The 14,345-nt window shown below is 39.2% G+C and overlaps 1 protein-coding gene across 7 annotated transcripts in view; it reads left to right on the forward strand.

Moving 5' to 3' along the window:
* pknox1.1 (pbx/knotted 1 homeobox 1.1) overlaps positions 1 to 14,345 on the forward strand; it is a 63,207-nt gene that overhangs the window by 13,388 nt on the left and 35,474 nt on the right. For 4 of the 7 annotated variants that reach the window (XM_077580889.1, XM_077580887.1, XM_077580892.1 and 1 more), the window contains 2 exons: positions 4,248 to 4,378; positions 11,544 to 11,715. In XM_077580889.1, coding sequence (XP_077437015.1) covers positions 4,248 to 4,378; positions 11,544 to 11,715 — 303 coding nt within the window. The remainder of the gene's footprint in view (positions 1 to 4,247; positions 4,379 to 11,543; positions 11,716 to 14,345) is intronic. The other 3 variants (XM_077580890.1, XM_077580893.1, XM_077580891.1) reach the window with 1 other exon arrangement.

Consider the following 14,345-nt stretch of genomic DNA (forward strand, 5'->3'; position numbering starts at 1 on the left):
ACCAGATGCCCGAGGCACCTCAACTGGCTCCTCTCAACGCGGAGGAGCAGCAGCTCTACGAGTTTGCCTCCCGGATGACAATTAATTAATAATTAAATCAATTGATAATTTTTAAGTTGTTCAAATGTTTTAAGGTTATCGTCCTTGATTTACTGGTATTCATAGCTTAGCCCCTTATCTGACCAATTTCTAAAGCCAGCATCAATGTTGTTAGGGGAAAAGGTCTTCACAAGCCAAATGTTCGCTAACAGTGAAATTGTCTGTGGTAGCTTAAACGTAAATTGTATTTTTTTTCCAAATCTTTAAAGTATTTTTTTGTCCAAACTGCCATACTCTTAGGAGGTATATCTACAAGGGCCAAATTTTCTAATGGGTCTGAGCATAGACTTTTCTCAATGTTCAGCCAGCATGTTTGTGTGTCATTTCAAATCCATGTTATTTGGTTTTCAGTGGTTTTATCGTGGCAGCCCAGAAATAGTATCTTAAATTTGGGAATTTAAGCCCTGCATCTGATTTAGGCAGCTGTAATGTTTTGAGCTTGATTCTGGGATGGGTTTTTTTGCCAGATAAATATTGACATTTGTTTTGTCCAGGTAATCAAAAATTGATTTTGAAATGTCCACAGGCAACATTTGAAATAAGTACAGCAGTCTGACTAAAACATTCATACGTATACTTTCCACACGACTTAGCATAGAGAGTGGGAGTGAAGACATTGTTCCAAATCGTTATTTATATGTCAAATTAATTTATCATAATTTACCTCATATAGTTTATGTAAGGGTATGAATATGCCGAGATATTTGATTCCGTCTTTGGGCCAATTGAAACCACTTAACAATTTAGCGTTATCAGGGACTATATTGTTCACATTTAAAAGACGGATGTTTATCCATTAACTGGGACATAACACAATTAAAGTCCCCACCCATCAGAAGCAGTCCGGTGCTATGCTTCAATACAACACCAAACAATGTCTTAATGAAACCTGTCTCATCTTCGTTTGGCGCGTATACATTTACTAGAGACACATCTACGCCATCTATCACTCCATTGACTAATATACTGTATATATTATGTAGTAAAGTTTTCATGAAATGAATTTGCCTGTGAATAAGTATGGCAACACCTTTCTTTCTCCCCGAATGATGGGAGGAATAATATACTCTATCTACCCATGTTTTTAACTTCTCGTGTTCTATATCAGACAGATGGGGTTTCTTGAAGAAATGTTTATGTCTTAAAATGGTCTTCCTTTTAATTGGTCTGTGAAGACCCCTCACATTGTAGCTTATAAACTTTAGTGTATCCATTGGTCAAAAAATGTAATCATAAATTTGATTCATCATTGCAGAAGGTAGGAGTAGAAAGATGGGAAGCACAACCGAACCCATTGCCCGCTCATGCAGGTGGTGAAATCAATACAGAGTGGAAAACAAAAAGTAAAAATCATTGCAGCTGTACTAAAGGTTTTTACATATACAATAAACCAGTCGCTGTACATGAGAAAAGGAAATTGTTTCATTATCAATTCTAAATCGGAACACCCAAAGAACAGGGGTAACAAAACATAAAAACAAAAAACAACAACTATAGCTCAAAATCGCTTTTGACAATGGTTAAGTGACATTAATTGCACTTGGGTTTGTGTCCCTAGCTGCCAACTGGGCAGCAAAAGTGCACAGCCTCGAACGTATTTAACTGTGCAGTGGGCGCACTCAGACATAGAAGGAAAATACAATCATTCAGGTAGGCTCCTGCATACTTATTCCATTACAGCCATCAATAATTATGTATGCATTAGGTCCTCTGTGGAATAAAATTTCCTAAATTATATAGTATGACAAGAGTTTTTTTTCCTTTTTTCCCTTTCTCTCCTCCTTTCTCTCCCCTTCCTTTCCCCCTTTTTTTCTCCCCCCCCCCTTTCCAGCTATATTAGGTGTCAATAGACAGTATATGTAAGCTAACCAACAATGTAATATCTACTTACTATATGAACTAATCATAATGAAACATAAATGTACTTGAAGAGTCCACTGTAACACTTAATGCGTTAATTGTCTACTAACTACTTTAAATAATATTACTGAAACATTAACGTGCTTGAGAAGTCCACCATAGCCCTGGAATATTTTATTATCTATTTACTACGTGAAATACTAATAATGAAACATAAATGTACCTGGAAAGTTCACCATAACACAGGATGCAGTATGTATGAGTTGATAGATTAATCTTACTTGTTTACTGCATACATACAGAAGTACCTTCAGCCTTCCATCTCTGTTACGAAAAAAGGCGTTGTTCACATAGTTCAATGCCCTCTGGGGATCCACAAACTCCTTGTCCTCGTTCCAATATGAAATCTGAAGCCTGGCGGGGTAGAGTAGACCGTAGCGGACATCCTTTCGATCTTGCAGCGCTCTCCGTACCTCTGTGAAAGCTGCTCTCGCCTTGACAACATTGCTCGTATAGTCCGGGAATATGGCAATCTGGCGTCCGTTGTAAAACAGTGGTGCCTTTTCCCGTGCCTTCCGCAGAATCTCTGAAGCATCTCCATCGTAGTGCAGCTTCGCGATGATCACCCGTGGTTTCTCTCGGCCAGCCGTATTCTTGGCGGCATATGTGCAAAGCAGACGGTCTATCTTTATGTCCCGGTCCATCTGTAAAACTTCTCTGATAACTTTAGCGGCCGCCATTGGCGAGCTGGAATTCGGCAGTTCTTCTATGCCTGCAATCCAAATATTTCCGCGCCTCAAATTCGTCCCTTAGTATTTTTGAGAGATCACCTCTCAGGGGCGAAATGATATCTTCTTTAATTGCTTCTTTGTTTCTTCCACTGCAATAGAAACAAATGTGGCACTTTTCTTGAATATACCGTTTCGGTTGTATATTTAAGTATGGAATTTCTTTTTGTCCATGTTAAATTTTTTATTGATCTTGCCAATTAACTGAATAAATGTTTTTATTAGTGATGCACCGAATGGTCGGCCAATAAAATTCAAGCCGAAAGAATATGGCGAAAACAGGATGTTGTGTTGACGCAAGCAAAAAAAAAAAAAACTATTTCTCCTGCAGCGCTTCTACTTTTTCACTTGCATTCTGGTGGCCGTGCTAAATACTTTAGCTAATGTTAGCGCTATTGCTATCAACAGTTTTAAACAAGTAAACACTTATCACTATCTCCGGGTGACTACAGATCTGTTCAGGATGCTGTGTGTAACTTTGCAGTCCGTTCCCAAAGCCAATTGGCTGGTGCGAAGAAATGTATTTATTTTTAAACGTTGGTGAATATGTGAATGTGCCGATTTTAAGTGTGCTGCACTGTGTCCCGCTCCAAATAGCCTACAAATGCGTCCTCCGCACCGCACCGCATGCATCCGTGCCCGCCGGTACAAAGTACTGTACATTGGCTATAAAGTGCAATTGCACCGCCAGAAAATGCTCAGTTGCTCGCCCCGTGTTTTTTGTTTAATGTACCATTCTCCAACATGTCTCAAAAACAAAACTGTGGCTATTGAAAGTGCAAAGTGGCTACTGGCCAGTAATTCTAGGAAACCTCTAGCCACAGAGTTAAGTCAAGCCCTGTGCAAAAAGTCAATTTCACATTTTACTTATTGCATGCAAATTTTGGGCATCAATCAATGATCCTTTCATGTGTCAGTGAATTTGCAGATGTGTCACTTGAAATCTGCATATTGCTGGCCTCGGGTTAAAACCTCATAAGTAACAATTTGGACAATTTTTTATTTTTTTTTAAAAAATCTGTCCTTGTGTGTGGGTATTAGTTTTACAACTTATTGACTACTCTAAATAAAGTGTTCAAAATGACTTACTCCCTTTGATGATCCAATGTTAATGGTTAAAAAAATATGTCTGTCTGTGTTTTTGGGGTCTCCAAGGTTTCGGCCTGACGCCAGCGATATACTGAAAATAGAAATGGGGCAAATGACTTGCAGTATAAATCCAGACTCGATGCAGATTTTAATGCCTGAAAATAAAAGCTGAACTGTTAGTCTCTTAGTGTTTAGGAAGTAATAACCAGATTGTGTCATTCTGAACCTGGTGGTGCTTCTAGTGAAGCAAGGCTCTGTTTATGAGTTTTGCCCTCTGGCTCTCCTCGGTCCTTCACATGATGTGATCATGACAATAGCTCAAAACCTTTATTTTCAGAGTTTCTGTCAGTGTACTATTCTGTTGCTGTCTTTTTGCTGTGATATAAATGGTTGTGCTTTATTTATCTTTAGCAGATGCAAGGTGTAGCCAAGGTAGAGAGTGACTCAGAAGAGAAGTTTGAAGGGATGTTAGCAGAGGCACCCAGCCCGACACTCACAGATCCACAGACGCCCATGGACGTGGACAAAGCCTCCATATATCGGTACAACCAAGTCTCTGTGTCCTTTTGTCCTGTGTGTGTGTGTGTGGTCTTGTTTTTGTTACATAGTCGGGCCAACATTTCGGGATTTCGCAGAGTTGTGGGGCCCACCCGTCCATGTGGGGCCATTTTGCTGGGCCCCACAAGTTTAGACCTCTTTTTGAAGGGTTTTAGAGGTTTAGGTCTGAATTGGGTTATGTTTGAGGTTAGGGCAAGGAGTAGGGGTAGGCAATCATTTTTGATGGTTGGGGTTAGGGGGAGGGGCTAGGAAGTGAATCATGTCAATGAGATGTCCCCACGATGATACAAAAACGTGTGTGTGTACCACTCTTAAATGGTTCAGATTATCTAGCCATTTTTAATATCTCACAACGACAACCAAAGTGAATAAAAAAGCACTTTATATATGACGATTAAGGGTAAGAAAATGAACTATCCGTTACCCCTTGAAAAAAATATTAGCAGCAATAACTAATCAGGTGTTTGTTATAAATGGTGATTAGTATTCAGCATGGTTGTTGGAGGAATTTTGGCTCATTCCCCTGTGCAGAATTGTTTTAACTCTCATATTGGTGGATTTTTGAGCATGGTCTGCTCATTTAAGGTCATAAAGGACTTTAATGGGATGTAATTCCAGACTTCGACTCACCCACTCTAACATATTTTTTTGTAGACTTTTCATTTATGTTTCTGTCCTGCTGCTTATTAAAAGCCGCACATCTGTTAAAAGGAACCCCGACTGTCATGACAAGTTTGCTCTATAGTATGTATTTGGTTGTTACTAACATAACTATGAGATAAATTTTTGAAAAATCAATTCCAGTTGGAATTTTTTTTTTTTGAAACTTTATTTTGGACGTACACCGCCATTGTTATTTATGTCGCAACACATTTAGTGCGTAGTGACGTAGAATGGCGGCTCGCTCTCTGCCGAGCAATGTGAAACGTCTATAAAGAAAGCAAGTTAAGCCTCCGTAGCATTCCTAAAGGGACGGTCAAAACTCTTGAATGCGTCTGGTGAATGACGAGAGCACAACGTGGGGGAGGGTGACTCTCCTGATCGCATGTTGCTTCTTTAGGAATGCTACGATCGTATGTTGTTTCTTTAGGAACGCTACAAGGCTTACCTTGCTTTCTTTATAAGCGTTTCAAATTGCTCGGCAGAGAGCCGGCGCCATTCTACGTCACTACGCACTAAATGTGTTGCGACGTAAATAACAATGAAGGCGTACGTTCAAATAAAGTTTTTACTTAATGTATTAAACTGTAAATTATTTTTGAAAAATGAATCTCATAGTTATGTTAGTAACAACCAAATAAATAATATAGAGTAAATTTGTCATGACAGTCGGGGTTCCTTTTAAAATAGTCAGGTTGATTTCCATTTGTGCAGTTATTGCACCCCCTGCTGGTTAGTTTTTTTAGTTGCAGTTTAATTTTCACAAGGTATGTTTGGCCCCTCTATGTTTAAAATCCATGCTAATAGTCAGATAAAGTAATATGTACGTCAAGGGTGCCAAACTCAAATATCACAGAGAAAAAAAGGCACAAACCGAGGGCCAAATTGGGTCAACATTAAAACATATAATTATGATTGCACATTACCAATTGTACAAAATTGAACAAACAGTATATATTATTTTACAATTAAACTTTTAAAGTAAAATGTTTCTCAATTTAAAAAAAATTGGCAAAAATGTAAACATCCTTCAAAAACAAAACTTAATCTGTCACTTTCAACTGGAAAATGTCAGGTGATTCCTTTATATAAATCTGGAAAAAAAAAAAGATACAGTGTCAAATTATAGACCAGTGTCCCTGCTTCCACAATTTTCTAAAATTCTGGAGAAATTATTTGTGATTACAGTAATTTCTGGACTACAAGCCACTACTTTTTTCACTTGCATTCAACCCTGCGGCTAATACAAAGGTGCGGCTTATCCATCAGATCACAAGGGGGCGCACTATAAAGGAAGCGCAAGAGCGTCAGGCAGAGCAAAACAAACCAAGTGAGCCCAAATACAGTAAGAAAGACCCTCATTATGGAAAATAAAGTAGCGGGAACCCGGTGCGGTAAAATTGAAAACACCTGTGGCTTACAGTCGGGTGCAGTTTATATGTGTAGTATTCCCCAAATTTAGCTAGCGTGGCTTATTTTAAAAAATATATATATATATATATTATTATTATTATTTTATTTTTTTTTGTTTTTTTATTTATTTTTATTTTATTTTCTCCTTTTTAATGTGTATGTGCGTGTGTGTGTGCGTGCGTGCGAGTGTGTGTGTATTCACTAGTTCACTTAAAACCTATTAAAAAAATCCCATACCGCTAGCGTGGTTTATAGCCAAGTGCGCCTTGTAGTCCAGAAATTACTGTACTGTAGATTGTAGAGTTTTTGTGAAAATTATAGCATCATAAGTGATTATCAGTATGGATTTAGAGCAAACCAGTCAACAGGATTAGCTCACATGAAATTCATGGATGAAGTAACCACTGCAATAGACAATAAATTATATTCAATAGGAATTTTTATTGATCTAAAAAAAACTTTTGATATGATAGATAATGGTTTATTATTGCAAAAGTTGTATAAATATGGAGTCAGATAAGTAGCTCATTCCTGTTTTTATTTGAGTGATAGATGGCAATATGTATCTTGTGATCAAAATGATTCTGTGTATTTAAAAGTAACATGTGGAGTCCGACAAGGGTCAATCCTTGGGCCAAAATTATTTATTTTGTATTTGAACGATGTATGTTTTGTATCTAAAATTGTTAATTTGAATTCTTTTTGCTGATGACACAACTTCTTTCTGTTCTGGAACCAACTTAAATGATTACCAATGTTGAATGTGAAAAGAAATTGGTTAAAAAATGGTTTGACCTGAATAAGTTATCTTTAAATACAAGTAAAACAAAATGTATGATATTTGGTAATCGTAAAATGGATTCAACAGTTAAATTAAGAATAGGAGTGGGGAATTGAAGAGTTTTTGATATGAAATTTTTAGGTGTCATTTTTGGATCACAAATTTGAAATGGAAAATGCATAGAGATTATGTTAAATCAAAGATAACAAAATCAATTGCCATATTATATAAGGTCTTCTTTTGAATCATTATGCTTTGTATATTTTGTATTATTCTTTGCTTTTGTCTTACTTAATATACTGTTTGGAAATACGGGGGAATGCATATCCCACACAAAATCAAATAGTAGAGAACCATCAAATGGGTTATTTATTAAGTTAAGAGCTTTGAAATTTGAGGACTTGGTTAATTATAAAATTGCACTTTTAATGTATAAATTGTATTATAAACAGCTCCCTAGTCATATAGAGAATATGTTTAGGATAAGAGAATATAGACACAACCTCTGAAGGAAGGTACATTTTGAAAGAATAAAATCTAGGACTAAATTAAAAGATCAATGTATTACTAATAGTGGTGTGAAGGTATGGAATCACCTTGATGAACAATTAACAGGGTGTCAAATTTTTTATTTTAAACGTTTGTTTAAAAGTGTAAAGTTATTGAAAAATATGAGACTAAGTTAATGTTTGGATCTTGCTTTTGTTAATTTTATTATCATTTATGTATGATATTTGAGTTAATCAGTGTGGCCTGATTTTGTTAAAAGGGTAGGCAAAAATAAGCGTGAGCTTCCCCCGATGGCTTTTCTGTCTGTATGTTTCTTTTTATGACTGAGCTGTGTGTTGTATTTTTTTTCTTTTATGATTGATCGAAATAAATTGTATTCATTCATTCAAAACATGTTTAATATGAATATAATTGCACAAAGAAATAATAATAAATCAACAAATTGCATGCATTATCAACTAAAAAGTAGAAGCAAAGGTAAAATAAAATAAAATAACTCAAATTCAAAGTCACTTGTGTGAGGCTGAGCCTGACACTTGGTGTCCAATCTTTTGTAAGTTCATCAACGTTTTGAGTCAGGCTGTCGGTGCTCTCATCCACAGCCAGTGAATATGCGTTGAAATATTTTCCCTTTCCCACAAGCTGTTCTTTTAGGTTCGTGGAAAGTTGGTTCACGCGTTCTGCAACGGTGTTTCTGCTTAGGCTCACGTTTGAAAATAGTTGTCTGGTTGTTTCACAAACTCTCCCTCTGTAAATGGTCAGGCAGATTTTGCGATCTCTTCTCCACAATAAAACTCGCCTTGACAGCAGCCTCGCTTTCTGCTTTGCCTTTTCTGAAAAGAGCCTGCTGGGATTTAATAACTCGTTTTGATTCGTCATTTAATTAAGTCGCGGCATTGTGGGTAATGTAGTTTTGGCTCATGCAAACCACCAGCGAGCGGCTGAAGCGTGCGGGCCGGTTTTAATCATAATTAAAAGTCATCCAGAGGGCCTAATAGACTTCATCTGGCCCGTGGGCCATGACCTTGACATATGTGATGCACGTCGTGAACAGAGTCAATATGTTTAGGAACTTAATGTGTGCTTGCATTAGCAACTAAGTGCCTCAATATTAAGTCTTATTAGCGATTGTAGGTTATTTATATGCATTGATGTAATGTACAAAAGTACAATATTTTGTTTTAAAAATATGTGACCTTTTTTTTTAATATCGCCAACCTCCCCACAATATCGTGATAATTATCGTATCGTAACTTTCATATCGTGATAATATCGTAACATGATGTTTGGATATCGTTACATCCCTCAAAGTGATCAGAACCTTTTTGTTCTTTTGTCAGTAGTGATGCGCCTATCCCACTGAGTGGCGAATGTTGCAAAAAGCACATTTTGAGCATGTTCAAAATTTCCTTGAATCAATTGTATGCGCAAATGTTTAGAATACTGTTTTTTCCTAAGCCATGCACGTTCAGAAATTCACTTTGACTCCCCTGCACTACTCTTTGAGAGCGCTTGTGTTCGTATCAGGTGGAGTGCTGCTGCTGCTCCATGATTTCCAAAAGCACTACTCTCTTGTACTGCTTGACGCACTGGCCCACCGAGTCCCCAGTCGGCGCACTTAGTGCGCCCACCCACACCCTGTTTTTGGTGCGCTCTGAATTTGTGCAGATTTGAGCAACACACTGAGGGTCAATGATCTGACAGGCCAAGCGCAGAGAGCGAGGACCATTCAACGCTGAAGCCCCTTTTCATTCAGATAGGCTTGTTTCTTTCGGGGATGTTGTAGACAAAAGCTTATGCTGCACAACTTGCATCAGATATAGACAACATGAAAGCTCAAATAACAGCTGCAATCAGCATGGTGGGCTACGACATCCTGATGCATGTTTTGGATATATTCTCATCAGGCTTATGTTGTCTGTGCTGCCGGTGGTCGCCACACTGAGCACTTGTAATACATTAAATATTAAATAGAAATTAAATATTTTCAACAGAGGTTGGAGTCTCAATGAATTTTGAGCGTCGGGACACCCTTCCATCAGCGTCAATCCGTTAATATTTTAAGCCGAACAGCATTGTATTCGAGTGTCATTCTTCATTCCTCAGTAAAATAAGCGTCTGTCAATGTTTCCCGTCATTCGAAGTGGGCATCCGTAATTGACCATGGCAATATTTAAAATGGAACATCTTAATACGTTTTTGGGAGAAAATTAGTTAAATACAAGAGGACAGTTGAGTGCACAATCCACTATACTATACGCAAAAAGAGCTTTTTGCAACATGGCCCTGGTTGATCTCTTATACCCCGCTGCCACCTGCTGGACGTTTTTGTAATAACTACCATTGCTTTAAGCGTTCTCTTCAGTTTAGAGGCTGCATCAAAGCCTTCTGTATGCTCTAGCATAAAAAAAAAACAAAACAAAAAAAAACATATAAATAGGTTTTTGGGGCCATGGCAATATTTAAAATAGAACATATTTATACGTTTTTGGGAGCAAATTAGTTAAGACAGTTGAGTGCACAACTACTGCACTACTATACTATACGCAATAAACACAGAAACAGATGGCATCTGCGGCATTGCATTTTTCATTTAGTGCGGGTGAGTAAGTTTGGATTTTTTATTTCTTAAATACGAGTACTCGAAATAGACACTAGTATTTATTTGAAATTAAGCATCAACCAAGTGTAAAATACATGCAGACATTTTTTGGGGGTATGTGCGTGCGTGGATCTGTGTGTCTATTACAAGAGGAAAATGAAGGCCACAATACAGTATTATCAAGAGGCTAATGAGGGCCACCTGATCCAAAAACAAAGAGCTGACCGCATCATCAAGAAAGGCGCATCGAGGCAGTGATTAAAGCAAAGGGATTCCCAACCAATTACTGAAGATTAACATATCGTTTTGAAAATACCATCCATCCGTCCATCCTTTTTTTCCCATGCAAAACATTAAGAAATATGCATGGGGATTTCTTCACAGTATTCAAATTTTTTGAAATCCTGTTTTCGTGGATTTTATGAGCTGGAAGCCCAAATAATGTAAAGATAAACAAATAAATACTTGAACTCACGCCCTGAATCTATAATCTATGAAAGTTTGACATTGAATTATGGAAATTATTAAACTTTTCGAGGATATTGTAATTTTTTGACAAGCACCGGTGTATTTAACATTTTTTCGGTTACTTTTAGTTTAATTTATATTACTTTTTTGTATTTAATTTTTGAATTATAGATTTTTATATCCATTTTTATTTTAATTTATTTATTTTTAATGTTGGCATTTCTGGTCCTCTATAACATTTTCGCCTTGCTTTTGTAATGGAAAAGCAAAGGAGACCATGCAGTGTGGTGCTGGGACAAGCAGGGTGGTAAGGTGTGAGGCCATTAGGGGTTAATGGAAAAGTGCCATAAGATGCATTTGCGTTAGTTTTCATGGGAAAGGCCCAAAGCCTAAAAGTAAATAAATAAATAAATACCATCTTCAGAACACATAATGGTAAAAACATTTTGGTATTAAGTTTGAAAACTATTACTCTAGAATAAATTTTCTCACAAACAGTTACGTTTTATTAAGGTACTGTATTATTTTTATTATTTACTTATTATTTTTTGCCTTTTTATCTTTAATTCACAGGACAGCTGAATGATAACTACCAATAATTCAAGTACACACATCAGTAAAATTGATTGGTTTTCACAAGGAAATTCAGTGGGGTATGTCTTTCCTGTTATCGATCAAATCATGTGAAAATGACACATATATTTCTCTTTTGCAGACATCCCCTGTTCCCTTTATTGGCTCTGCTGTTTGAGAAGTGCGAGCTGTCCACTCTCAGTTCTGAATGCATCACCTCTGCAAGTTTTGATGTGGACATTGAGAATTTTGTCCGTTCTCAGGAGAAGGACGGAAAGCCCTTTTTCAGTGAAGACCCAGATCTTGACAACTTGGTAAGCTTACATTCTATGACCACCAATAATAACCCAGCTCTATATTGTTTATTTGGCTTTAAACCTTTCTTTGTTTTAATCTGACAAGTTGAATGCAAATGCAGTAGTGGTAGTAGACCATTTTGATTTGATCAGATTGGACATCTGATTGCTAGTTCTTACACATAGTTAACTGTATAATTTTTTTTAATTTTGTAGTTCCTCTCCTGATACGTGTTCCTAATCAGTATTTTTAAAACGCTATTAGTGCCTAAACGGTGCCAGATCCGATTATTCCCATACTTTTATTGCCAAGGAAAATTAAGACTTTGGGCTCAACTGTCAAAAAGTTTACAGTTTAAGTGCACTTTAAATGTACTGTAGTCTAATACAATTACAGTTTGTCCAAAAGAAGGCTAAAAAATACAAAATGCTGTCTACACACAAATTTCGCCGTGGCTCAGCGGTAGAGAAGGTCGTCCAGTAACCAATAGGTCGGCTGTTTGATCCCCGCTCTCCCCAAATCATGTGTCGTGTCCTTGGGCAAGATACTTCACACACATTGTCTCCAGTGCTACTCACACTGGTGTATGAGTGATGATTGGAGGGGCCGTAGGCGCACACTGGCAGCCACGCTTCCGTCAGCCTGCCCCAGGGCAGCTTTGGCTACTAAAGTAGTTTACCGCCACCCGAGTGTGAATGTATGAGTGCATGAATAATGTAAAACGTCTTTGGGTTTCTGAAAAAGCGCTATATAAATCTTTTTTAAATGTTTTATTTATTTATTTTCCTGAGAGAGCTCATTCGGTAATCTTACCGATTCAACATATCATCATCATTGCTCTCTCTCTCTTTTTTTTTTTATTAATTCACCTACCCATCGAGTTACCAACCAGAATCTTTCACCAACCCCAGAAACATCTAAATTCCAGCAAATTTGGGAGACCTCAAGAGACCAAAGAAAAGACTGAGGAAAGGAAGGAAGTATAGATAAAGCAGAGTGAGATCCACAGACATCAGCCTCCACCAATTCAACGACCAGAGCAAGAAGCAGATTGTGTTTGAATTTTGGTAGATGCTGGTGTGGTGGATCTGACATGCATGAAAACCTCCACCAAACAAACCAAACAAGACAGGACAGAGCAAGCATAACCCCCCAGGGCCGCGGCAGCGCCAAGGCACAACCCCCGGGCCCCGCAGGGGCCACCGGCCGGTGAGCAAACCCAGGAGCGCCCCCCACCCTAACATGGCCAGCGCCTCAAGCCCAACGCAGCGGAACGGGGCACAGCAGGCCCACCAGGCACCCCACCGGCCCACAGCCCACGACCCCCTGCTCCCACCCACACCCACCACAACCCGGCCCCCGCCGCCCACAGGCCCCCAAAAACCCAGACGCCCCCCCCGGACCAGCCACTTGTAACCCCCTTCCCCCCACCAAGGGGAGGGGGAGGAAAGCGGACAGGGTAGGGGGATAGGACGGGGGAGGAGACGACAAGGAGGGCAAGGGGCGGCGCCAGGGCAGCAGAGAGAGGGGGGAGGAAGGGTGATGAGGGAGAAGGGACCGGGAGGCGCAGGACGGGCGGGGAGAGGCGAGGAGGGAGAGGCTGCAAGGGGGAGGGGAGAGGGAACCACAGGGCACCCCGGAGGCCGACCCGCGTCGCTGGGCACGGCGCGACGGACCGCGCCGGGGCGCTATATTAATCTGATACATTATAATTAGTGTTGTTCCAATACTGGTATTGGGAGAGGCCCCAATACTGCATTAAAACAGTGGTATCGGCATCAGCAAGTACTAACTATATTATTATATTATTACTATATTCAATTCTGTGTGGACAACATCATACCAACAAAGGAAATAACTGTTTACCCCAACAACAAACCGTATATTACAAAAGAGGTTAAAGACTGTATTAACCGCAAAAAATGGGCATTTAAGAACCAGGACAGAGCCCAGCTCAAACTAGTTCAAAAAGAACTCAAGCACATGCTTAAAAAAGCAAAAAGGAAGCACAAAGAGACTATAGAACAACACTTTGCTGCTAACAACTCCAAGAAAATGTGGGACACCATGAGGAGGATCACCAACTTGACTCCTGCTCAAAAAGGTCTCAGCACCCTAAATGACCTCCAGAAGGCAAGGGAGCCGAATGACTTTTATTTAAGATTCGAAACCCAGGACTTCTCCTCTGAATGTAAGGAAGTCCTGGGGTCCATTTCAGTGAATGAGCAGGACTCAAGGCTGGTGATTCATCCCCATGATGTCCAATCTGCTTTTAGGTCTGTCTGCACTAAAAAGGCCTCAGGACCAGATGGGATATCTGCCCTTCTGCTAAAATCCTGTGCAGAGGAGCTCACAGCGGCATGGCAGCCCATCTTCCAGAGATCTGTGGACTCGCACTCCATTCCCAGTCTCTGGAAAAAATCAGTAATCACCCCGGTTCCTAAAAAACAATGTCCTGTGGTCAATAATGACTTCAGGCCTGTGGCTCTAACTTCCATTGTTATGAAGTGTTTCGAGAGGCTGATGGTGACTCGGCTCAGGGGGGAGGTGGATGCACACTTAGACTCCCTTCAGTTTGCCTACAAGCGGGGTCGCGGCACTGACGATGCTATCAATAGCATCACACATCTGGTCAGCAAACACCTAG

The sequence above is a fragment of the Vanacampus margaritifer genome, chromosome 11 (genome assembly GCF_051991255.1).
Source record: "Vanacampus margaritifer isolate UIUO_Vmar chromosome 11, RoL_Vmar_1.0, whole genome shotgun sequence".
Lineage (NCBI taxonomy): Eukaryota > Metazoa > Chordata > Actinopteri > Syngnathiformes > Syngnathidae > Vanacampus > Vanacampus margaritifer.